This window comes from Felis catus, chromosome E2, assembly GCF_018350175.1.
Source record: "Felis catus isolate Fca126 chromosome E2, F.catus_Fca126_mat1.0, whole genome shotgun sequence".
In the NCBI taxonomy this organism is placed as follows: domain Eukaryota; kingdom Metazoa; phylum Chordata; class Mammalia; order Carnivora; family Felidae; genus Felis; species Felis catus.
In genome coordinates this window covers 35036886-35064047 of record NC_058382.1, presented here as the reverse complement: position 1 = coordinate 35064047, position 27162 = coordinate 35036886, and the positions used below count along the sequence as shown (strand labels likewise).

Below are 27162 nucleotides of genomic sequence, written 5' to 3'. Positions count from 1 at the left end.
AAAGAAAACAAGCAACTAAAAACAATATTACTACAGAGTCTCTTTCTGTCCCTAACACTGAAAAGGGAACTTACCAAAAGGAAAGGGCATCCTTCATTTCCCTTAGAGACTTAAGTGACTGCTGAGATCTCTCACAGACATTACCTGTCCAAACACCTGTACTCTTAGCTTGAAAAATGAAACCCTTGGCAAAAACGTGAAGGACATGAAAGGCTGCCTGTCTTGGAGTTCTCGGAGACTTACCTCTGCAATCTCCACTTTCCTTTCCCACATCTTGATGGTCTTCTCCAGGTCCCCAGTTAGGATCTTCTCCCGCACGTACACCATCACCTGCGGCACTTGGAACTCAGCCAGCTGTCTGCGGAGTCTCTTGTTCACGGCCTCAGCCTTGGCCCGGTCCTGGGTTGGGAAGGACCAATTAAACCAGGGATCCCTGGCAGTTCTGGCTTACTGACCCTGGCATCTCTCCCCAGTTTCAATGTAGTTCTCAAAATAACGTTGAAATTTTCAAAGGAGTGGGGAAAATTACGAGATTCTGATTCTGGTTATTCTTATTATTTTTTACAACTGGTGATGTTTTTCATCTAGTTCAGAAACACTAAGTGCAGTCTAAAACAGTGTTTTTTCCCTGCCTTTCTTCCTTCATTAAGGAATATGTTTTTATTTTTAGGTTTGGTGGGTTTTTTGGGGGAAAACTATGTATTTAAGTACACTTTGATTTGATCAGTCTCAACTCTCCTTTCTGTAAAATATACATAACATAAAGTTGCCCATTTTAACCATTTTTAAGTGTGCAGTTCTGTGGCATTCAGTACATTCACACTGTTGTATGAGCTTCACCACCATCTGTCTCCAGAACTTTTTTCATCTTGCAAAATTAAACCTCTGTATTCATGAAATGATGACTCCCCATGACTACTTCCCCCAAGCCCCGGCAACTGCCAGTCTACTTTCTGTCTCTATGAATTTGATTACTCAGGTACTTATATAAGGGCAATCACACAACATTTGTCCTTTTGTGACTGGCTTCTTTCACTTAGTACAATATCTTCAGTGTTAATCCATGTTGTAGTATATGCAGAATTTCCCTCCCATTTAAGGCTGAATTATGTTCCATTGTATGTATACACTACATTTTGCTTCTCCATTCATCTATCCATGAACTTTTGGGTGGCTTCCACCCGTGGGCTATCATGGACAATGCTGCTATGAACATGTTCATGCTATGAACATGGCCAAGCATATGTTCAAGTTCATGCTTCCAATTATACTGGTTATATACCCAGAAGAAGAACTGCTGGATCAATAGTTACTCAATTTTTTGAGGAATCTCTGTCTTTTTAAATTTTATTTTATTTTTTTTAATGTTTATTTTTGAGAGAGAGACAGAGTGTGAACGGGAGAGGGGCAGAGAGAGAGGGAGACACAGAATCCGAAGCAGGCTCCAGGTTCTGAGCTGTCAGCACAGAGCCCAACGCGGGGCTCGAATTCACGAACTGTGAGACCATGACCATGAGAAGTCGGACCCCTAACCAACTGAGTCACCCAGGTACCCCTTAAATTTTATTTTTGAAATTATCATACAGTAAAATTAACTAGTGTTTTTCTTTTTTTTTTTTTTTTTAATGTTTATTTTTGAGACAGAGAGAGACAGAGCATGAACGGGGGAGGGTCAGAGAGAGAGGGAGACACAGAATCTGAACCAGGCTCCAGGCTCTGAGCTGTCAGCACAGAGCCCGGCGCGGGGCTCAAACTCACAGACTGTGAGATCATGACCTGAGCCGAAGTCGGACGCTCAACCGACTGAGCCACCCAGGCGCCCCTAGTGTTTTTCTTTTAATTGAGTGGATTCTTTGAATCAGCAATGTTATTTTATTGTTTTAACAATTGTTTTGAATAGGTAATACACTTAATTCAAATGGTATAAAAATACAGAGTGACCATCTCCCGTCCTACCCTCTCCCTGGCCACATAGTTCCCTTCCCAGAAGTATGCACTATTTTTAGGTTTTGTGCATTCTTCTAGAGATCTACATTCATATAAACATATATATCTCCCTTTTTTGCACAAAGAATAGCCAATGCTATTCACTTTTACTCCTCCAACTTTATTTCACTTAGTAAATATTGAAGACCTTTCTGTATCGGTGCAGAAAAAACTGACTCGTTCTTTTTTTTTTTTTTTTTTTTCTTTTTTTTTTTTTTTAAATTTTTTTAACGTTTATTTATTTTTGAGACAGAGAGAGACAGAGCATGAACGGGGGAGGGGCAGAGAGAGAGGGAGACACAGAATTGGAAGCAGGCTCCAGGCTCCGAGCCATCAGCCCAGAGCCTGACGCGGGGCTCGAACTCCCGGACCGCGAGATCGTGACCTGGCTGAAGTCGGACGCTTAACCGACTGCGCCACCCAGGCGCCCCTGACTCGTTCTTTTTAACAGCTGCATCATTTTCCATTGTATAGAAGCCCTCACAAACAAGTCACTTAGTTCCTCGATCTCTTGCTGTTACCATAAACAATCCTGTGATTACTAATCTTCCCGGTATGGTCATACTCTAAATACACAAGTACATCAGTAGGATGAACTACTAAAAGTGAAATTGTCTGTTCTGAGGTGGCAATTTTGCCCCCAGGAGACATTTGGCAATGTCTGGATGTATTCCTGGTTGTCACAACTCAGCAAGTGCTACTGGCACCTAGTAGGTAGAGGCCAGGTATGCTACTAAACACCTTACACGGCATAGGACAGCCTCCAGAAGGAATTATCTGATCTAAAGTATCAGTGGTGTCCAGGTGGAGAAGCCCTGCCATGAACATATGTGTATGTTTGGTAAAGAGTGCTAAATCGCCTTCTAGAACAATCAAGCCAATTTTGCCTCTGCAGCAGTGTTTGAGACTGCCTGTGTTTTCTCCGTTCTCTCAACACAGTCTTACCAAATTTTTTATCTTTGTTAATCTAGGAGAGGGGAAATGGTATCTCATTATGGCTTTATTTTGCATTCCTTATGAGTGAGGTAGAACATCTTTCATATAAGATTTTTTGCTTTTCTGTAAACTGTTTAAATCTTTTGCCCATTTTTAAAATTTTTTTGTTAGAGTTTTCTTAATTTGTAAAAGATATTTAAGTTTTAAGAAAATTAACTCCCTGTGATATAAGTCAACACATTTTTCTAGTTATTTATTTTTTGGCTTTGCATATGATGGTTTTTGTTACACTGGAAAAACTTCATTTTTATGTAACTGACTTTATTGATTTTATGTTTCTGGGTCTTATACCTCAAAAATCCTCCCAATTCCAAGAGTATAATAAAAAACGTTCCCACTGTTAAGTTTAGGACTTTTAATGTTTTTATCATTTATACTTAAATCTCTGATACATCTGGATTAATTTCACCATAACTTTTGTTTTTTCCTAAATGGCTACCTCACCATCCCAAATCATTTATTGAGTAATCTGGTTGTGCCTCACTGTGAAGATATCTTTATCATAAACTAGATGCATCATATAAAAACTTTATCAGATACTTGATAATATATATGACATATATGTGATCTGTAATGGGGCTCATCATAGACTTATATTTTTTCTTTGAACTTCTAGTTTATTCATGAGCTTGTTTTTAATACTGTAATTTCATATCATGTTTCAGTATATGGTAGGGCTAGTCCACTCATTTACTTAAGAATTTGGGGGATATTCTTATTTAATCTTCCAAAATTTTGGAGCCAATTTATTTAAGTCCTTTAAAAAAAAATCTCCTTGGGGCACCTGAGTGGCTGAGTCAGTTAAGCATCCAACTTCGGCTCAGGTCATGATCTCATGGTTTGTGAGTTCGAGCCCCACATCAGGCTCTGTGCTGACACAGGCTCTGTGTCTCCTCCTCTCTCTGCCCCTCCCATGCTCATGCTCTGTCTCTGTCTCTCAATAAATAAATGTTAAAAAATTTTAAAAATAATAAAAATAAAAATTAAAAAATCTCCTTGTTATTTTAATTGTAATACCATGATTTCACAGATCAATTCAAACAGAGCTAACATTTTTATAATGTTGAATCCTCCTAGCCTCGCATTGTCTTTTAATTCCTTGCTTCACAAAGTACATCACCTGGGAGGTGGGTAAAAATGAAGACCCTTAGGCCTACCCAATCAGAATCTGCATTTTAACAAGATCCCCAGGTGGTTGGTTTGTACCTTCTAGTTTGAGAAGCACTGTTTTAATTCACTCTGAAGCAAATCAATAAAAGCATTTTTTAATTAACTTGTCAGAATGCAATAAAACTTGTCAAGAAGCATTCAGTGAATATGTGCTATGTCTAGCATATATCTGTGGGGACATCTAAACATGTACCTAGAACCATCAGTAGACATTCTTGTGAGGACAATGATTAAAGAATACCTAAGATAACGTGTAATGAAGGAGCAAGAACCAAGGCATTAAAAATAAGTTCTACTGCTAGGAGGAAGGTGCTGAGAAGACCAGGAACTGCAGTCCCTACCCAGCACTTCACTTGTAGAGCAGGGGTGTCACCACAAGACAGGCAGGCCACTGTTCCCACCTCTAGGTCTTAGCAGCAATGCAGAAGTTTTGCTCATGGGGAGAGACTGTAAAATAGAGAGCTCCAGAGTGCTGCCTGGAGGGACTGACTGAATTTGGAACAAAGTGTGGGGAGTTCATGCCTAAGTACTTTCTGGAAAACAATGGAGATCTTTGGGGTGAGCAATTAGGAGGCAGCTGCAAGTTCTATGATAATAGTACCAACAAACAATAGACCAGCTGGATGTTTAACAGAACCAGGTAAGGAGACCATTAAGAAACTTCATGGGATTGGAGCGAACCTCAAAGACTGCCAAAGAGGTCCCTGCAAAGGGGACTGACTTTGACTTGATCAGAATGTGCAGCAATTAATGTCCCAGAGGGTTGGTGAAAGCAACAATCAGCTAGTAATTAATGGAGGCTAACAGCTGGGTATGATACCAATAGAAGCAGACCAGCCAGATGCTTAACTGGAAGATGAAGGAAAGAGTCAAAGAGAAGTCAGCTGAAACACCAGTCATTCCTGGTTGTCAGGGACACTTATCCACAATCAAGGCTTCCTCCTTTAAGGAGCAACACCAGAGGCTATCAATAGCAAGAGAAATAGACTATAACATCTATTTCTAATAGTCAAGCCAAATCACTAAATGAGCAAAAGGTGGGTGGAATTAGTATCCAGCATTGCTATAATATTATCTAAAATGTCCAGTTTTCATCAAAAACTACAAGATGGGGATGCCTGGGTGGCTCAGTCGGTTAAGTGTCAGACTCTTGATTTCAGCTCAGGTCATGATCTCACAGTCTGTGGGATCGAGCCCTGCATGTGGCTCTGCACTCACAGAGTGGAGCTTAATTAGGATTCTCTCTCACCCTCACTCTGCCCCTCCCCGCCATTTCTCTAAAAATAAATACCTACACTTTTTTTAAAAAAATTACAAGATAGGCAAAGAAACAGGAAAGTGCGACTCACAAAGGGAAAAAAGCAGGCAACATAAACCACCTTTGAGGGAGTCCAGATGGTGGACTTAGCAGACAAAGTCTTCAAAACAGTTATTATAAATATGTTCAAAGAACCAAGGCAACCATTTTTCTTAATTCAGAGAGAGAGTGTGCAAGTGGGGAAGAGGAGTGGAGGGAGAGAGAGAATCTTAAGCAGAGCCCTATCCCATGACCCTGGGATCCTGAGCTGAAATCAAGAGTCAGACCTCAACTGACAGAGCCATCCAGGCACCCCAAGGCAATCGTTTTTAAAGAATTAAGAGAATGTATGATGTTAATGTTTCATCAAATAGAGAATATTTATAGAGAGGTAGAAATTATTTTTTCAAAAAACAAATGAAAAATTTGGAATATTTTCTTTTTTTTTTTTTTTTTTTTTTTTTTTTAAATTTTTTTTTTCAGCGTTTTTATTTATTTTTGGGACAGAGAGAGACAGAGCATGAACGGGGGAGGGGCAGAGAGAGAGGGAGACACAGAATCGGAAACAGGCTCCAGGCTCCGAGCCATCAGCCCAGAGCCTGACGCGGGGCTCGAACTCACGGACCGCGAGATCGTGACCTGGCTGAAGTCGGACGCTTAACCGACTGCGCCACCCAGGCGCCCCGAGGAATATTTTCAACATAGTAACTGAAATGAAAAATTCACTGGAGGAGATCACAGATTTAAGCCAGCAGAACAAACAATTAGAGATTAGAGATCATGAAATAGGAAAAGCACAGAGGAGGGGCACCTGGGTGGCTCAGTCCGTTAAGTAAAATCCGACTCTTGATTTTGGCTCAGGTCATGATCTCACAGTTCATGGGTTCGAGACCCCATTAGGCTCCATGCTGACAGTGTGGAGCCTGCTTGGGATTCTGTCTCCCTCTCTCTCTTCCCCTTCCCTGCTCTCTATCTCTCTCTCTTAAAATAAAAAACATTTAAAATATTGAAACAGGGGTGCCTGGGTGGCGCAGTCGGTTAAGCGTCCGACTTCAGCCAGGTCACGATCTCGCGGTCCGTGAGTTCGAGCCCCGCGTCAGGCTCTGGGCTGATGGCTCGGAGCCTGGAGCCTGTTTCTGATTCTGTGTCTCCCTCTCTCTCTGCCCCTCCCCCGTTCATGCTCTGTCTCTCTCTGTCCCAAAAATAAATAAAAAACATTGAAAAAAAAATTTTAAAAAAATAAAATAAAATATTGAAACAAAAGAAAAAAGGAAAAAGAAGAAAAATTAAATCACAGAGAAATGTGAGACACCATTAAATGTACCAGCATACATGTAATGGAAATTTTAGAAGGAGGGGAGGAAGAGAAAGGAAAAAATATTCAAGGAAACAATGGTTTTCCACTATTTCCATTTTCCAATAATGGAAAACTTCCAAAATTTGATGAAAAATATTTTTATGAAAAATATTAAGCTACATATCGAAGAAGCTCAACAAACTCTGAGTAACAAATTGGAAAGAAATCCATACCCAGACACATCATACCCAAAATGTTGAATGACAAGGCAAAGAGAAAATAGTGAAAGCAGCAAGGAAACACAAGTAATCACATACAAAGGAAACCAAATAACAGCAATAGCTGACTTCTCATCAGAAATACTGGAAGCCAGAAGGCAGCAGGATAACATATTCTAAGGGCTGAATGAAAAAAACCTGTCAAACAAGAATCTCCTATCCAGCAAAACTATCTCTAAAAATGAAAGCAAGCAATGAGCACACTCAGATCTTGGTTTCTAATGCTATTCTCAAGTAAGAGGAACCTGGACTCCTTGGAGAAATGGCTAATTACAGCCATTCTGCTGAAGCAGAAAATATATGAGATGAGTCTCAAGCATTTTCTAGTGCCAGAAAAGAAAAAGTGCTAAGACACCCACACCCACACACACACGCCCGCACACATGCACACACAGGGATATGTCAAAGGTACATAGGCCAACTGAAAGAGCTCCCAATGGCCAAGGTGAAACAATGTGAGTAATAAAACAAATAATATTAGATTATAACCCAACATATAAAATTAATATCCATGGTCCCTTTGACAGCACATATGCTAAAATTAACATCCATGAGTTGATAATGATATACATAAATGATTAAAAAAATAAATGGAGGAGAATAGACTAATCTCCCAGACAGATGATCCAAATAGTTTATAACTCCCCACTTCTTCAGTGTGGGCTACACATTGTAACATCCTTCCAAAGAATATGGTCTGAATATTAGAGGAAAGAGTAACTATATAGTGGATAATCCCACAGAATATTCCAGCAGCCAGATGATCAAAGTTGACATCAGTAGTGATAAGTCATGTTGACAGTATGCTCCTTTGATAGGATGTGATGAAAATGGCACTTCACCTCTCTGATCTTCCTCCCAAAAACCATTTAACCTCAGTCTAATCATAGGAAAGACAACAGACAAATCCTAACAGAGGAACAGTCAACAAAATACTTGACCACTTCACAAACTTTCAAGGTCATCAACAATAAGCAAAGCCTGAGAAACTGTCAAAGCCAAGAAAAGCCTAAGGAGACGTGACACTGAATGTAATGTGTTATCCTGGATGGGATCCTGGAACAGAGAAGGACATCAGATAAAAAGGATATATGAATAATAGTAATTATAAGTATTAATCATAAGGCATCAATAATGGTTTATCAATTTTAATAAATATTCTACTGTAAGATGTTAATAATAGGGGAAATGGGTATGAGATACTTGGGAACTCTGCACTCTTCACAGTTTTCTAAAACAGTCCTAAAGTAAATTTTATTTTCTTAAAATGAAGAATAGACATTCCCAGATAAACACACACCAAAGAGAATTTGTTGCTAGCAGACCCCCCCCCCCCTTACAAGATATACTAGAGGAAGTTCTTTGGGCTGAAAACAAATGACACCAGAAAGTAACTTAAATCCATGTGAGGAAAACACATAGCACAAGTAATGGTAATTGTGTAAGTAATTATAAAGGACAGTATGATGACATATTCTCCTCTCTTAATGGATTTAAAAAGCAATTCATAAAGCAGTATGTATATAGTTCTATTGTGGGCTGGTAACATAAAAATGTAACATATTTGATAATGACAGCACAAAGGCAGGGTGAACAAAGCTATATTTGAGTAAGGAAATAGCACAAGATGGTAACTTGAATCCACAGGAAGAAATGGAGAGAAGCACATTATGGTAAACAGGAAGGCTAATACAACAAACTCCAGGAACATACTTCATCTCCTTTCTTCTGGCAGCTTTTAGACCCCTTCCTCACATTTACAAGATTAACTCAAAATGTATTATAAACCTAAATGTAAGACCTATAAAACTCACAACAGAAGACATAGGCCTGAAGCTTCATGATAGTAAGTAATGGTTTTATTTTATTTTATTTTATTTTATTTTATTTTATTTTATTATTTTTTTTTTTTCAGAGAGAAAAAGCGTGCATGCACATGGGGAGAGGCAGAAGGAGAGGGAATCTTAAGAGGTCCAGCAGGGCTTGATCTCACGATCCTGAGATCATGACCTGAGCCAAAATCAAGAGTCAGACACTTAATCGACTAAGCCACCCAGGCAACCCAAGTAATGGTTTCTTAGATATGACACTGAACTCAAGTGCAAAAGAAAAAAATAGATAAATTAGAGCTCACCAAAATTAAAAACTGTAAACAGTACCATCAAGAGAGTAAAAAGGAAACCTACAGAACAGGAGAAAATATTTGCAAGTCATATATCCGACAAGTTATTTGAATCCAGAATACATAAAGAATTCCTATAATTCAATTATAAAAAGACAGATAACTCAATTAAAAACTTATTCAGGGGCTAAGGGCTTGAATAGATATTTCTCAAAAAAGACACATGGCCAATAAGCAAATGAAGGGAAGCTCCATGTTAATAGTCATTAGGGAAATTCAAATCAAAACCACAATGAGGTATCACTTCACATCCACTAGGACAGCTATTAGAAAACAAACAAAAAACCCTGGAAAGTAACAAGTATTGGTGAAGATGTACAGAAATTAGAACCCTCATGTGTTGGTGAAATGTTGGTAAAATGGTACAACCCCTTTCTTTTTTTTTTTTTTAACGTTTATTTTTGAGACAGAGCAAGACAGAGCATGAACAGGGGAGGGTCAGAGAGAGAGGGAGACACAGAATCCGAAGCAGGCTCCAGGCTCTGAGCTGTCAGCACAGAGCCCGACGCGGGGCTCAAACCCACGGACGGTGAGATCATGACCTGAGCCGAAGTCAGACGCTTAACTGACTGAGCCACCCAAGAGCCCCAAGTGCAGCGCCTTTCAAAACAGTTTTGCAGTTTCTCTAAATGTAAAAATGTCACCATATTTAACTCACAATTCTACTTTTACCTCTATGTCTGAGAGAAGAGGAAACATACATTTACATAATACTTGTACGCAAAAGTTCATAGCCGCATTATTCTTAATAGCCAAAAACAACCCATGGGAAACAACCCTTTAACTGCTGAATGGATAAAACGTGGTCTATATCCATACAAGGAAATACTTTTAGCCATGAAAAGAAACAAAGTACTGACACATACTACAACATGAATCTTGAAAATATTGTTGAATAAGCCAGTCGTGAAAGACCACATACTATATGATCTCTTTTCAGTGGAGTGTCCAAGGGCACCTGGGTGGCTCGGTCGGTTGAGCATCCGACTTTGGCTCAGGTTGTGATCTCATGGTTCATGGGTTCAAGCCCAGAGTCAAGCCCTGTGCTGACAGCTCAGAGCCTGGAGCCTGCTTCGGATTCTGTGTCTCCCTCTCTCTCTGCCCCTCCCCTGCTCACACTCTGTCTCTCTCTCTTTCTCTCAAAAATATAAACAAATACATACATACCTACATACATACATACACACACACACACACACACACACACACATAGAATGCCCAGAACAGGCAAATTCACAGAGACAGAAAGTAGACTAGTGTTCATCTAGGGCTGGAGGGCAGGAGTGAGGTGAAGTGGGGAATGGACAAGGATTTCTAATGGGTACAGAGTTTCTTTCTAGGGTGACAAAAATGTTCTCAAATATTATGCTGATGGTTACACCATTCTGCGAATATACTACAAACCATTAAAATGTGTGCTTTAAATTTTTTTTTTCAACGTTTATTTATTTTTGGGACAGAGAGAGCCAGAGCATGAACCGGGGAGGGGCAGAGAGAGAGGGAGACACAGAATCGGAAACAGGCTCCAGGCTCTGAGCCATCAGCCCAGAGCCCGACGCGGGGCTCGAACCCATGGACCGCGAGATCGTGACCTGGCTGAAGTCGGACGCTTAACCGACTGCGCCACCCAGGCACCCCTAAAATGTGTGCTTTAAATGAGTGTATTATATAGTACATGAATTAAAACCCAATACAGCTGTTAAAAAAAAAAAGGTAACAAGAAAACTAAAATATACTAAGCAGTGAATGCCAGGCTTGTAAAAACCGATGCTATGTTTTACTTATAATCTAATAAATGTCCACCCAAACAAATAAATACCACAGAAATTCTGCATGGAGAGAGCACACAGACTACTCCTTGAACTTTGTTACCGGCCACTCTGTACCGAGATGGGTTTTTTTGCAGGTGTTGGTTCTCCATCAAGGAAACAACGTGGATGCCATGACAAAACTGAGTCGGCTGTAGTCATCCTGTGGCTTTTCAGCTATCATAGACAGGTTTGGGGCCACACATACTGCTGGGGACACTTATCCCATTCAAGACAAGGTCACTAATAACTGTATAAGTTATGAGGCTGACAAAGCATTGCTATCCTGGTTCTAATGGATCACCACAAGGGTTGTGACATCTATTTCACAGATGTGGAAACTGAGGCCTGTCTAATTAAAAGGCATGTTCAAAGCTAGAACCTGGCAACACCAAAGCTGATGCTCTTTCCCCCATCTTTCCAAAAAAGTCCTCTGAGTCACATCCTGCGCGTACTTAACTTGCCAAAATTCAACTGTATGCGCTCAGCAAAATAGTGAGAGTGTTAACTCACAGTGTAGATGTAAGGGGCTCACATATTTTCACACTGTGACCATCATCCCAGCATCCTCTATACCGAGTAAAAACTACATGTTTAAAGAACTTTCTCTCCTTTACACAGAAACTATATTTTGGCATGTGTACTTTTTCCTCATACTGATTTTTACACGCATTCTACACTTGTTGTGAGGTTGTATACAAAACACTTTGAATATGATACTTTATGGGTCACTTAAGGAATTCTCGAGTGTTATCTGGACTCTACATGATTTCTAGACTGATTCATGCTTTCTACGTGATTTTTGACTCTAGACCCTAACCTAGCAATAAAATGCCAACACTACTGGGCCGTGAGTTCCTGGTGCCATTTCTTCTTTTCGATGGCCCTGAGCTCTTTTGACTTACGGTCTAGGCTTTTCTAGACAAAAACCAAGGTGGCTTGGGTCTTGGTGTGCACTGGCTCAAGCCCTTGTAGACAGAAGGAGACAAACACCAGAAACAGCACATTTTGCCCTCTCCTACCTCCTCTGCTTGTAGGGTTTCGCTTTCAATTTTCTCAAGTAACTCATTTCTCAGCAAGATCTCCTTGTCCAGATGGATGGACATTTCCGTTGATCGCTGTAGCTTGCTCTGAAATATAACAACACAGCAAGTCTTTAGCAAAGATGATCGCTCAGGACTACAGGACATATACTAAGCAGGACAATACGAGACCGTCCAGGAACTTGGGCCTGTCCTTCTCACAGCCGCCTGTATCTTTAGAATGCCGGCACCCAGATGGGAGGGGGAGGTGAAGACCTGCAGCGTGGCCAGACACACCAGGATCTAAACCCTGCCCCACCATTTACTAAAAGAAACCTTGGGCAGGTCCTGGAACCTCTCTAAACATGGTCGCCTCACACGGCTGTGGGGAGAGGCTTAAGGGAGATAAACATGGCAGAGTGCTGAGCATGGTGGCTGACGACACTCACACAAACAGCTGCCATTACTAGATGAAGAGAGAGAGATACTCCCCCTGAGGTAGGTGCCATTATCCCACTTTATAGGTGAAAGAACTGACTCCTAAGAGGGTGAAACAAATTTGCCCAAGGTCGTAGAGACAAGAGGTTAACCAGGTTCTGAACCCATGGGCTCCATGGGCTCCACCTGTCTCCAATGCCTGTCTGAGCTGGGCCTGCTGGCATCATCAACTCCTGCACAGGCTGCCCTGCAGCTTCCCATCATCACCTGCGGCTACCTTTCACCAGCTCCCCCCAGGCTCCTGCTTCTCAGATTTGCCTCCTTTGCACCTTTGTCTCCCAGCGGGAGTCAGCCTGGAGTAGTTGGGACACACTCTGCTGGGCTGAAGAGTGGGCCAAGGGACAGAATCCAGCGACTCTGAGGGGATCGCTCAACAAGTTCTGAGACTCCGCTTACCCAGCACCAGGCACTGGCCAGCAAAACGACCTAGGCCATGCCACCCAGAGGCCGGCTTGGGGGCTACATGGAGGCGTAAGAAGCAAAGTAAAACTGCAACTGTGCTGAGCCCTAAGAAGGGGAGGACAGCGGTCGAGTTTCCCTGGGGGATAGGATGCTGGAAAGTGAGCTGAAGGGTTATATCAAGCGTGTCTAGGTAAGAGGGGAGGGAAGAACATGCCGAGCTAAGGAAAAGCCTGGGAGAGGAGGGTGCTGGGGCATTATGCCCAAAGTATCAAATCTTAGAGCAGGCAGAAAAGCCTAGAGCCATGTGCCTGGGGGACTCAGGGCACTGGGGGCCACCACCCTCCTTGTTCCTCTTCTCGCCAGACCTCCCTTCTCTAAGGCTCATTTCCTGCTCCACCTTCTGCATGTAGTTGCTCTGCCTAGGAAAGTGCCATGGGTCAGAGACCAGACTGAGGGGGTGGGCTGTGGGGCAGTGGGGGGCAGCGTGGGGGACCTGCAAACCAGCAGGTCACAGGGGAGAGAAGGAGAGCAGAGGGAAGGCACTAACCCCGCAGTACAGAGAGACAGGGCAGGAAAGGAAGGACCGCAAGGGCACCTGTAAGGCAGTCCCTGGCTCCGGTGGGGCAGGGCCCTCAAGGTGTGAGGACAGCAATTTGTGATGCTGAGCGGGACGCCGGTCACTTAAGGTGGCTACTTCTAAAAAGGTACATCTGCTCTCTCTTGCTGTGTAACAAATTATCACAAATTTTGTGGCATAAAGCAACACCCTTTTATCATCTCAGTTTCTATAGGACAGAGTCCAGGCACAGTGTGGCTCGATTCTCTGCCCAGGTAGGGTCCCGTGGGGCTGAAATCAAGATGTTGGCCAGGGCTGGCTCTCATCTGGGATCCTCTTCCAAGCTCACAGACCGTTGGCAGAATGCATCTCCTTGAAGTTGTAAGACTAAGGTCTCTGTTTTTATCCTGGCGGCCACAAGGTCCCCCTATATTTAAGCCGGCCACGGAGAACTTCTTGCTTAGAGAATTCCCTCCAGTGCTTCAAATCTCTGACTTCCTCTTACAGACAAAACTCTCTGCTTTCACAGGGCTCATATGATTAGGTCATGTCCACCCAATAATCTCCCTATCTTAAGGTCAACTATGCCATATTATATTATGTAATCATAGAACAGAACCTAATAATAGAATCCATCACACGCACAGCCTTGGGGATTGTACAGGGTATATACACCAGGGGGTGGGGAGTCTTGGGGGACATCTTGGAATTCTACTGACCACAAGGCACTAGTTTACATGGAGATCACTAGTTTATAGTCAATTAGGAATGACACATCACAGCTGTCATCATACACTTATATTCTACTAGATTCTACCAGGGAGAGCTTGACGGCATAAAGTCAGAGAAAAAGGTGCCCCTTTGGCTGAGGCTCCTGGACCAAACTCACAGAAGAGGCCGTGTCTGTTTCCTTTGCATCTATACCCTCAGCACTTAGCCTGGTGCCCGGCATGCCACAGGTCCTTGGTATGTTTGGTAACAGTTATTCTGCATATGAGCTGCTGAAGTGAACACCTGGTAATAGCTATTTTCGTGCTTTCACAAGGTCTTACACTTGGGTGTTTGATATTTATATGAAAGTGGTCCCTCCTGCCACCACCATCCCCCCAACCCACCATCCTCTAAACACACACCTGAATTGCCAGCAGCTCCTTTGACAATGCTGGCTAAGCACTTGCTTTGGCCAGGCACTGTCCTCGGTGCTAGGAACATGGCACAGGCCAGCCAGAGCTCTATCCTGGTGGTGAGTCGCAAAAATCTGTCTCTGAGAGGTGAGGCACCATACCCATGGTTCCTAGTGGAATACCCCTTCAAACTCAGGTGAGGTAGGACTCCAAAACTCAACAGTTGTTCTGCCTCCATTTCCCCTAGGAGACCTAACAACTGAGACATGGAAAAAATGAGCCGGCTCCTCCCTCAACCTGTCACTGAGTCCATTGTAGGATTCCTGTAGGCACCTCCTCCCAAGCTCCACCATCTGCTTACTATTATTTGAAACAGGCCTGCAGGAATGATGGCCTCTAGGGTTCTGACCAGAATAGTTCCCATCCCACTCACTGTGGCCTGTGTTGCTGCTGCATGGGTACGGCCAACAATTTGTCCTCTGCATTGACACTTGTCCTAAAGAGCTCAGGCCCTGGACCTGGAAGTTTCATTTTATAAACCAGTAGCTCCACTCCAAACCCCTAACTTTTCTACACAAGACCAGACAGGCTCTGTGCTACTTAAGTTGATTCCACGGGATAAGATCAAGATCCAATGTGATGCAACCACGTACTACCCAGCTTTCTACCAGTGAGGGCCTGGGAGTCATGGGGATTGGCTTCATCTTGAAATAACAGTGATCAGATAAGCTAACTACTGATGAGATAAGATCAAAATGGATGATCTATTGCAGATGGATGACACAAGAGTTTCAAAATGCCAGCACAATGCTGTCTACATGCTTTATGCCAGGGAGAAGCAGTTGGGTTAGGTGGGACACGTACCGGACTAGGAGTCCCAACCCTGTCACAAACTTGTTGCTTGAACCTGGCAATCATTTTCTCTTTGGGCCTCAAGGTTTTCATTTGTAAAAGGAAAATGTTGGACAAACTTAACAGTCTAATCTAAACATCTCCAAATTTACATTTTAAAATGACACCGTGTGGGCCAAATGAAGACCACCCGTGAGTTACCTGAAGCCTGTAGCCACCATTGTCACCAGGGCACTAGGCTAGGGGTCAGCAGCCTTGCTCTGTAAAAGCTGGATAGCAAATATTTATTTCTTTTAATTTTTTTAATTTAAATTTTATTTTATTTTAGAGAGAGAGCGTGAGTGGGGGAGAGGGGCAGTAGGGGAGAGAAAGAATCTTAAGCAGGTTCCATGCTCAGTGAGAAACTTGACATGGGGCTTGATCCCACAACCCTGGGATCATGACCTGAGCCAAAATCAGGTCAAACACTCAACTGATTGAGGCACCCAGGTGCCCCAGATAGCAAATATTTAAGCTTTGCAGGCCAAGAGGTAAAATTGAGGATATTATGTAATTACTTATATTAACAAAAGGAAAAACAAATTTCTACAAATGTTTTACTGATGAAATTTAAAATATAATAAGTACATTTTGGAATAGAGGTCTACTAATGAGTAGAATGGAATTTCTGGAGGAGAAACCAATTTTACTTAATTGGGTTTCAAAGATGGTGTTGTCTATAACATCAGTTATAGATGTTCTTCGGTAAAAACCATTCTTTGCTCACAGGCCAGTGGGCAGGATACACTGGCCAGTTAGCTGACTGCTGCATGAGACAATTGTTAGCAGGGTGACTGGACAGTCATGGCTATCATCCCTGCTTAATTATTAATAGTACCTCTTTCTCTCCCAGAAAGGTTCTGTGGGGATGAGGAATTATTTATTAGTTTTCTGATTTTTAGCTAAGAGAGTTTTCTTCTGGAGGGTTTTAAGTAGGGAAGTGCTTATTACAGGCTTAAACAGGGCCCTAAATGCGGTTAGTTCTCAAAACTCACTGTACATATAAATCATCTGGGGCATTAAAAAAAAAAACCAAAACGCATGGCCCTCACCCTCACCCCTTAACTCAATTGGCCAGGATTGGACTAGGGTGTTTGTACCTTTAAAAAAAAAAAAAAAAAAAAAAAGCTCTCTGAGTGGTTCCAATGCACAGCTAGGGTTGTGGGAATATTCGAGTTTTTAGGAGAAACGGCTTGTCAAGAGAAATCAGGGAGCAACAGTAAATGAAGGGGATCCAAGCCTTTTGTAAAACTGCAGTGGTGTCTGGGAACCTCACTGTGGCTGGCAAGGTGGGTGTGGGAGGCCTCAGCGACCTGGGCATCAGGGAGGACCTTACTTTGTATGCATTGAGTCTCTGCAGGGTGTTTCCAGATGCCAGCTTTAGCTGGATCAGTTCTTGATTCTTTGCTTCAATGGTCTCTAAAAACTGAGCATTCTCGATCTTCAGCTGTTGAAAATCAACGTCATGGAGGGCCTCGCCCACCTCCTCCTTCTACAGCTCAGAAAGAAGAAAAAACGACATGAGGTTGTGAGTTCTAAATATGACTCACATCTTGTAATTATGGATGAAATTCTGAAAATTGGTCATCATTTAGTCATTCAACAAACACAAGCTGGGGATCTGCTTGGTGCCAGGACTGGAACAAGGCACTAGGGTAGAGATTTGAATAAATACAATACTCCCTGGCCTCAAGGAACACACATTCAACCAGGGTTCACAAACAGGTCACTGTGTGGTATAGTGGGAGGGGCAGTGGGCACACAGAAGCCCCTCAGCCAGGCCAGAGAAGAATGGAAGCCTGGGTCAGTAAGGGCTTCCCACAAGAGGTAGTGCCTAAACAGTGCTATGAAGGAAAAGTAGGAAGGAGACCATATAAAAGTTGTTTTTAACCTGGAAAACCCAGGACCAGCAGCCCATAAATTCCCTTCCTGTGTTCATGTGACGTTTTTGTACTGTGGTTGTATCAGGGAGGGTTCCCTCCCTGACCTGGCCCACCTTACCTGCTCACCAGGTCTAGGCCATCTTATGTTTGTGGCAGGTGAGAGCCAAATTCGGGAACTGTTCCTCACCCCTACACTCTACTCATGCTCTACTACCTCCTAGAAGGCTTCTTCCCTTTCCCTCAAAACAACAAGAACAATTTCCTGAAGCCCCAGTAATGACCCATCCTTCAGCTCAAATACTCCCAAACCATCTTCCACACCAGGAGAATTCCCCCTGTGGCTCCTCGGTCCCTACTGCTGTTACCTCTGGACACCAGTTACACATGAAGCCTTTTCCTACCATCCCCACTCCCTGCTAATCTGTGAGCTCCCGAGAGCAGGGCCACCTCAGGGTCAGTCCTGTGTGGCAGTGGCTTTTAGGCTAAAAGTCATCCATGCCCTCCCTCTCTCACACGTCAATCCGTCTTCCAGGATGCCTGGGCCTGCACAAAGCCTGGAGTACCAGAATCGTTTCTGGAGGCAGCTCTCTCTATTTTCGGCACTGCAGCCGGGGCCACATTTTTTCTTACACTCATCTCAAATATCCTTCAATGACACCGCCACTCCAGCCCTCACTCCCCACTGGGGACCTCCAGAGCAGTGTGTTCTCTCCTTCCCACAGTTGCCTGCACACTTGGAGACAGCAGCTGGCCCTCCTGGTTCTTCTTGGGTCCTCCTCTGTTCCCCTTGCTCTCCGGCTCCCTCTCCTGGGTGGGCTCTAGATGACCAGTTCTTCCAAGCGTGCAGCTCTCCCCGAGACGCACTGCTCCAGGTCCGGGCTGCTCAGAACGAGAGGAGCAAGCCCACTGCTTTCTCCGTGGAGCACTGTGGTTCTCTGGGTGCTCCCCAGGCCACAGCGTCACCTCCAGCTGGGCTGACTTTATCCGGGACTCGAGGGCTAAGCCATGTGGTGCCTGTGCAGTTATCTTAGGGGATCAAAATGGAGGATCTTAAATTTGTCTTCAGTCACTTTGTGCTGTTAAAGATGTCCCAGCTTGTTGTCTTTGGGGATCCCAAGTCAATCAGGCAAGAGTTCCAGACATGTTAATTCTCCTGTACAACTTCGTGTCATTGTCAGTGGTCACCTCTAATGCACATGCCATCAGTGCCCATATTCAAGTTAGTTAAAAATATATTGAGCTAGGAGAGGATGGAGCCATGGAATCACATTCTAGAGGTCCCATGCAGGTCTGCCTCACTGCCTTTAATCAGGAGCCCGTAGAGTCTGTCGCAAAGACACCCAAAGCACACTGTACCTGTGCCGCCCAGCCACGTTCCCCAAAAGGGTCAACAAGTATGTCATGAGGGTCTTTCAAGCTCAAGGCAACTATGTCTATGGATCTGCCAGCACAGTAACTGTATGAGTCTACTATTACCGCTGTAACAAATCACCACAAACATAGTGGCTTAAAACAAAAATCCATTATATTCTAGCTCAAGAGGACAGAAATCCAAAATGGTTGTTTGGGCTGAAATCAAGGTGCTGGCAGAGCCACTCTCCTTCTGGAGGCCCTCAAGGAAAATCTGTTTCCTTGCCTGCTCCAGCTTCTAGAGGCTGCCTGCACTCTTTTGTTCATGACCACTTCCTCTACCTTAAAAGTTCATCACTCTGATCTCTGCTTCCGTTAACACATCTCTCTCTCCTGTCTTCCTCTTACAAGGACCTTTGTGATTATACTGGACCTACTCAGATAACCCAAGATAATCTCCCTCTGAGTCAAGGGGAGATTATTTTAAGAAAATCTCAAGATCCTTGTCTTAATCACATCTGCAAAATCTTTTTGCCACGTGAGGTAACAGATTCAGATTCCAGGGATTAGGACATGATCATCTTTGGGAACACATTACAGTGATACATCACAGTAACAAGGAAGGAAGGTGGGAAGGAAGGAAAGAAGGAAGGAAGAGAGAAGGAAGGGTGGGGAGAGAGAGAGAGAGGAAGGGAGGAAGGAAGGAAGAGCCACATACCTGCCTCAATTGTGAAAGCATCTTTTTCCTCTGCACTTTGAGAGAAACATTTTTCAAACATAATTTATCCTTCATATTATCCTAAAAAATACAAATAAACTTTAATCCATGTCTCTTCTTCTGCCCTGTTGGTTTGAAAAGTTGGTAGGTTTGGGGCTGCAAACCAAACACTGAACCTAACATTCAGTCACTTATTTTTAGGTCTGCTTACCCACGCTGGCATGGCTGTAGCACTTCACTCATGACCAAGAAGCAGAGGTAACTGGGTCTGTGTCATGCAAATTTTCTATTGCTTTTAAATTCAAGATAATTTGGGTATATCGTTTGGGTACAGGGGCCATTCCTGACCAAAATGATTTTATGATTCTTTGGTCTCTTATTCTCTTGGTAGTTTATATAATTTTTATCACTTATAACACATTAAGGATAATAACCCTACATATGTCCAGGATCCTAAGCTTGACATGCTACAAGATCTTTGAAAGTGAAGGAACATAATTTTATGTCTCCTTATAAATAATGGAACTTGAAGAGCTTGAGATTTATGCAGTGACCTGACTAGATAGGTTCTCATCACCTATCTCTAGAAAACATATCAGATCTTGAAACAAATAGTAACAATAAAAAAGAAAAAAACAGTCTGAGATATTATTAATATTCATCCTGCCTGATTGATTTTAGCCTTGATAAACTTGCATTTTAAGACACACAGTGGTAGTGATGCAATAAATCTACATATGTGGACACCATTTATGGTCTTATGGTGGACCAAATGGAGTGGGGCTGCTTCCCATGGATCATTCTAATGTCATCATCTGATGAATCTATTCTCCCTTGCTAAGCCCCAGCCTCCTGTCAACTCACCCTCCGGCGGTTCATGTCCTCAATGTACTTCATCACTTTCTGAGTGGCCAAAATACTCCCTTTCTTCTTGGATATAGTTTTTAGAACATCTTTTTTAAACTCATGCACTGCTCTGCAGACTTCAACCCATCTCATTTCAGCTTCCTCAATGATTGCCTGGAGGAGTCAGAACAAAGAAAGAACAGTTTCCAAAAATCCTCAAGGATATCTCCCTCTAAGGAAACCTAGGTTCCCAGACCTCTTTGCGTCCTAACACGTTTCTTCTTAAACTTAGGAAGATATCTGTAAGATACAAATTTGACAATATCAATGTTATTATTAAAAAGCAGGCCTCTGGGGCACCTGGGTGCCTCAGTTGGTTAAGCACAGGCGCCCCAGTGTCTCTCTCGCTCTTAAAAATAAACAAACATTAAAAAAAAAGGCCATAAAAAGGGGGTGTCCATAAAAAGGGAGTGAACAAACAAAAACAGTGCCTCCGGTATCTCTGTACATATATATTTCCATATCTGAAATATTATTTATTCATTAAAAATTATAACATTAATATAATGTGATAGGATAGGATATAAAAAACATCTGGAAGGATATACACCAAAACATTAGCCATAGTCACATCTGGAGAGATGGATTACTAGGGAGACAAATGCTCTTTTTTTTTTTTTTTTTAATGTTTTTATTTATTTTTGAGACAGAGAGAGACAGAACATGAGCAAGGGAGGACAGAGAGAGAGGGAGACACAGAATCCGAAGCAGGCTCTAGGCTCTGAGCTGTCAGCACAGAGCTTGATGTGGGGCTCGAACTCATGGACCGCGAGATCGTGACCTGGCTGAAGTCGGCCATTCAACAAAATGAGCCACCCAGGTGCCCTGGAAGACAAACACCCTTACCATACACTTCTGTAACGGTAATTTGAAAATTTGAAAAAGACATTATAAATGAATATATGTACTGACATGGAAAGACAGTAAGTGCAAAATACAGTTTACAAAATAATATGATACTTTTTATAAAGAAATTCATATATGCCTAGAAAATAATCTAAACTCTAGGAGATAAACACAAGAGTCAATACTAATTACCTCCAGGTGGTAACACTGTGGATGGTTACAAATGTTCTTTTAGCTTACCTATACATTCAAATTTTGCTACAATACAGACATTATCTTTAAATAAGAAAACACAAACACATAACAACACATTATTTGAAAGAATAAAAGGGTATCTGTAGCTGCAGAGCAAATCATCTTAGTTCAGGTCTTGACCTTGGGCACCAAGAAGCAAAAGCATCTTCCTTCACTGGCCATCCCCTTCCCTCCCCGTCATCTTCACATGCCAGAACTCAATCCACCTTCAATGCCACTTTCAACATGTCACTCTCTTGCTCAGCCATCCTTACTGGGGTCATGCTTCCTAAGACATCAAAGATAAAGCCCCCTGCCTGGATTCCAAGGTCTCACCGCCCTACTCAGGCCCGACTTCCTCATACATCCCCCAAAGCAGCCTCTTCTGTAATCACACTAGTCCCCTCGATGTTTTGAACTTGCCATGTTAATTCCCACCTCCAAGCCTAGCTCGTGTCATTCACCTTACCTAGGGTACCCTTCTTTTCCTATTCTTGTTCTCTATTCCTCATCATTCTTCAAGGCCATGCCAAGCCCTGGGTATAGTCCCATCTCCTCGAAAAAGTCTTCTTTGGCCACTCAAGCCCACATTAGCATGTTAAAATTCAACAATGCATGTTTGGAAAGAGAGAGGAGAGAGGGGGGAGGGCAAGAGGAAGGGAGAGAGCAAGGAAAGGATAGGTCTATGTGGTACAGATGATTCCATCAATAAAGGCATGAGTCTACTGATCTGTCCCTCTGGAGGCAATGAATGTGAGTCTATGTGTGCCCACATTTAGAAACAGAAAAATGTGGGGCACCTGGTTGGCTCAGTCAGTTAAGCATCTGACTTCCGCTCAGGTCATGATCTCACAATTTGTGAGTTCGAGCCCTGCCTTGGGTGACCTCGAGCACTGCTTCGGGTGAGCATGAGCCCTGCTTCAGGTGAGCCCTGCTTCTCTCTCTCTCCTTGTGGGATTCTGTCTCCCTCTCTCTCTGCCCTTCACTTACTTGTACCCTCTCTCTCTAAAAAAAAAAAAGAAAGAAAACAAAGAAAAAGGAAAAGAAAAGAAAAATTTGGGGAACCTGGGTGGCTCATCAGTTAAGTGTCTGACTCTTGATTTAGGTTCAACTCATGATCTCATGGTTGTAAGATCAAGCCCCACATCAGGCTCTCTGTGCTGGGCATGGAGCCTGCTTGGGATTCTCTCTCTTCCTCTTCCTCTGCCCACATGGCACACATGTATGCTTTCTCTCAAAAAAATAAAAATAGGGGCAGCTGGGTGGCTCAGTCGGTTAAGCATCTGACTCTTGATTTCGTCTGACTCTTGAGTTCATGAGTTCAAGCCCTGCATAGGGCTCTGCGCTGATGGTGTGGAGGCTGTTTGGGATTCTCTCTCTCCCTCTCTCTCTCTGACCCTTTCCCACTCGTGCCCTCTCTCTCCCTCTCTCTCTCAAAATAAATAAATAAGCTTTTTAAACTGTTTTAAAATAAATAAGTAAAAATAAATTTTAAAAAATTTCTAAGAATAGAAAAATAGAAAAATTTAGAAATAGAGCAGAAATATCTCTTTTTCATACAATATTGCTCTCTAATGCAAGCCAACAACTACATCCCATGGGCAACTGAACTAACAGTGATGTTTCTTCTCTGGAGGCAAACTGACCATTCTGGTCTCCAAGAAGACATGGACCATGGTCATGTATGCTACACACAGAAGGTGACTTAAAGGATTTTTCATCCAATCCATTGACTTAAACCTCAAAATCCTTATATTATTAAGGAATTACTATGTATTTTTAATGGTATTTATGGTTATTATGGTTATTTTTTAAAAGGATCCATATCTTAGAGATACATACTTAAATATCCATAAGTAAATGAAGCAATAAGTATTATCACTTCACAATAGCCCAGTCGCCTGTCATGAGAGGGGAGTTGGTAGGGATATGGAGGAAACAAGGGTGGCCATTATGTTGATGACTGTTGCATGTGGCTGTTGAGTACATTATGCTAGTCTCTCTACATGTGTGCATTTTTAAAATTTTCCATTTTGGGGCGCCTGGGTGGCTCGGTCAGTTGACTGTCCGACTTCGGCTCAGGTCATGATCTCATAGTTCGTGAGTTCAAGCCCCACATCGGGCTCTGTGCAGACAGCTCAGAGCCTAGAGCCTGCTTCAGAATCTGTGTCCACCTCTCTCTCTGCCCCTCCCCCATTGGCACTCTGTCTCTCTCTCTCTCTCTCTCTCTCTCAAAAATAAACATTAAAAAAATATTTTTTAAGTTTAAAATTTGTTGTCTCCTCAGGCAGGCGATAAATTCCTTGAAAGTAGGCCTTAAAATTGTGTTCTCCTACTTGTGTTTCTTTGAAAATAACAAAAGTTATATGAACATACTACGGGTACTACTCAATGAAGTGGAACTGGGGAGCCCAGGTAGGATGGGCTACAGAGGAAAAGGTATACCTCATGGTGCTGCAGATCTCGTTCAGCATTTGCTCTCATGTGCCTTATTTCATCCTTCATGTCATCCAGCTCCTTTAGTACAAGCTCACATTTTTGGTCGTAACTGAGGCCTATCGCACGGTCCACACCTACGCGGGATTTGGATCTGTACCTGCCTCGTAACTGTAATACAGGAAAAACAGAGCCATTGTCAAGTAGGAACTGATGCTCAAGCTAGGCATCAAAATGACCACTCAAATTGGCTGGAAATTACTCCAAATGACAGCCAGGGAGAACAATCTCAATGTGAAAGGATTCGGGATATTAGGCCTGAGGTGATGTTTGTTTCCCAAGCCAACCCAAGGCCCTCTGCTAAATAATTCAAAGGCCTCTGTGTGATAATGAACTGAAATATGAATAAGGGAAAGTGTCTTGAGGGTGGAAAGACTGTGAACCTGCTACAGACTAGCATTGAAGTCAGTGTCAGGGGAAGCCCCAGAGTCAGTGCTTCCTAAACTGAACACGGAGGAGAAATTACATCTGGGGGCGCAGTATTCAGCAAAAGAACCAAACAGACAAAAATATTTTGATTTCCTACACACTGAAGCCAAAGGTAACCAGCAGACGGCCCAGGGAACGTGTGGCCCTGAAGGTGAGATTGTTTGGCCCTTTCAAAAGATCTACATACAGTTTTAAATTTTCAAAGTTAATTACCCACGTTTGAAAAGCAGGAGATTCCACCAAAATAATCTAGATTCCCAGCCTCTCTCGTAAAATCAGCTGCTCTGGCCAAACCAGGCCACCTGACTGGACCTTTTAGACAAGGGAGGAACTCTCTCGTGCCCACGCAGACCCACTTCCCTGCTATATGTGGCTAGATAGGGCTCGTAAACATTTGAGCCCCCCAAGTTGAGAGAATTATTTCAAACAAAGTTACTCTGGGAGAGTCAGTCCACTATTAATTGAACCTGATTCCCTTCACACTCACTTGAAAGAGAAACCCTGCGAAGGAAGGACCAAAAGTAGAACAGGGAGAAAATCATATGCAACTTGGCCAAAGAGGGCACGCCACAGGCAGATACACAGATACCACTTGCATCGAAAGGGACAAACAGAAGAAAATAATTCTCAGGTCTCCTGTGCAAATTCTGCGTACCTGTGCAAATTCTGCTCTTGTGATTTTAATTTCTGATAACCGTGGATGTCGCTGATCCCTGGGCTCCAGTTTATTATAATATTTCTCAAACATCTCTGTCTCAGTTTTGAGAGCAGAGTTTCCATAACTGCAAGACAGAGGGTATGTGAGTAAGTTCTACTGATGAGAGTTCAAACCCTAAATCACTAGCATTTAACTTACTAGCTACACAGGACCTTTTGAGAGATACTTAACTTCTTGGTGCCTCAATTTCCCCATCTGTAAAATGGGAATAATAACAGCACTCATTATTTAAGGTTGCAATAAGGAATGCAAAACCTTTGGAACAGTGCCTGGTACCTGATAAGTGCTATTTAAGTATTTGGGTTTTTTTTTTTTAATCTGCTTAATGCGGGGTGCCTGGGTGGTTCAGTCGGTTAAGCATCTGACTCTTGATTTTGCCTCAGGTCAGATCACACAGTTCATGCAATCGAGGCCCACATCGGGCTCTGTGCTGCCAGTGCACAGACTGCTTGAGATTCTCTCTCTTCCTCTCTCTCTCTCTCTCTCTCTCTCTCTCTCTCTCTCTCAAAAAAAAAATAAATAAATATGAAAAAAATTTAATCTGCCTAATGAGCCACAAAATTGAGAACAGGGATTATGGTGAAAACTGTTGCTGAGATGAAGCTACAAATTCACCTTCAAGTATCTTCTAACCCATTTGCAAAGTTCCTTCTGAATTACTACAGGTGTGAAGTTACTATACATCCACAGTCTTCAGATGTTCCCTTTGGCTTATACTTCTCAGTTTTCTATTTTAATATTTGTTTATTTTTGAGAGAGAGAGAGAGAGAGAGAGCACAAGCAGGGGGCAGAGACAGAGAGGGAGACACAGAATCAGAAGCAGGCTCCAGGCTCTGAGCTGTCAGCACGGAGCCCAATGTGGGGTTCAGACCCACAAACCATGAGATCATGACCTGAGCTGAAGCCAGATGCTTAACCAACTGAGCCACCCAGGCGCCCCTGTTTCTCAGCTTTTATTTCCAGCACTCAAGAGATGAAGTATCCACAAGAGGTTTATTATTATAAATGGTGGAAAACCTTTGAACAGGTGGTTCTTGAGCAATTAGGGATGACAGACCTAGTTTATCCTGTACACATCAAGCTTATGACCTTTTTAACTTCTTCATACATGCAACGTACAGGTTTTATGTGTGTGTGTGCATCTATCTATCTATACATATGTATGAACAGCTTTAGGTATTTTCATGTATTACTGAGCGAACTCCTATGGGCTGAATTTTAAGATTAAAAGAAAAGGCTCATTGGAAAGCCCCAGAAATCAAAGTGCCTTTTTTCTTTCAGCGTGTCACGTTCCCAGGTAGGCTGTGGAGTGGCACCTGAGTCTGAATCCCAGCATCACCGCCGACTTGCTGCCTGATGTCAGGAAAGTGGCTAAACCCGTTTCCTTGCCCGCTCCCTAGGGTTACTGTGCCATTATAGAAGGCCATAGGTGCAAAACAGTCTGCACGTAACAAGCATGCAAAAACAAGCATGCAAAAAGCGGTAATATTCCCAGTTCTGACCTACACTATTTATAGACATACAGGGGCGCCTGGGTGGCTTAGTCGGTTAAGGGTCCAACTTCGGCTCAGGTCATAACCTCCCAGCCCCTCAGTTCGAGCCCTGCGTCGGGCTCTGTGCTGACAGCTCAGAGCCTGGAGCCTGCTTCGAATTCTGTGTTTCCCTCTCTGTCTGCCCCTTCCCCACTGGCGCTCTGTCTCTCGCTCTCAAAAATAAATAAACATTAAAAAAACAAAAGTTGTAGCTATTACTAATATTACCTCAGTTCTGACCTACACTATTTATAGACAAAGAAGTAACATCTGTTCAGCTGCTAGAACAGGATATGCTGTGAGACCAAGAAGTTGTACAATTGACCTCTGAACTCCCAGAAGCCAGCCGGCCGGCCGTACCTGAGCTCTTCCACCAGCCCACACAGCTGGATAATAGGCAGCTCGTTCTCCTCTCCCCCCTGTAACTCGGTGGCAGGGGTCTCAGAGTCCTCATCACTCATCACTCTGCCCAAGCGGCCCTTGTCAATGCTCAGTGAGGCCAAGAGCGCCGTGTGCGACCGGCAGAGCCGCGCGCGGGCTGCG

At 43.0% G+C, this 27162-nt stretch overlaps 1 protein-coding gene across 3 annotated transcripts in view; it reads right to left on the bottom strand.

The window, feature by feature from the left end:
• Window positions 1-27113, bottom strand: part of CCDC113 (coiled-coil domain containing 113) — a 28808-nt gene extending 1695 nt beyond the window's left edge. For 2 of the 3 annotated variants that reach the window (XM_006941554.5, XM_019819818.3), the window contains exons 1-8: window positions 26980-27113; window positions 25025-25151; window positions 23890-24051; window positions 20323-20478; window positions 19459-19539; window positions 16844-16999; window positions 12037-12144; window positions 244-399 (exon numbers count right to left, since the gene is read on the bottom strand). In XM_006941554.5, coding sequence (XP_006941616.1) covers window positions 244-399; window positions 12037-12144; window positions 16844-16999; window positions 19459-19539; window positions 20323-20478; window positions 23890-24051; window positions 25025-25151; window positions 26980-27080 — 1047 coding nt within the window. In that variant the 5' untranslated portion in view covers window positions 27081-27113. The remainder of the gene's footprint in view (window positions 1-243; window positions 400-12036; window positions 12145-16843; window positions 17000-19458; window positions 19540-20322; window positions 20479-23889; window positions 24052-25024; window positions 25152-26979) is intronic. The other variant, XM_019819819.3, reaches the window with a different exon arrangement.
• Window positions 27114-27162: the final 49 nt, after the last annotated feature.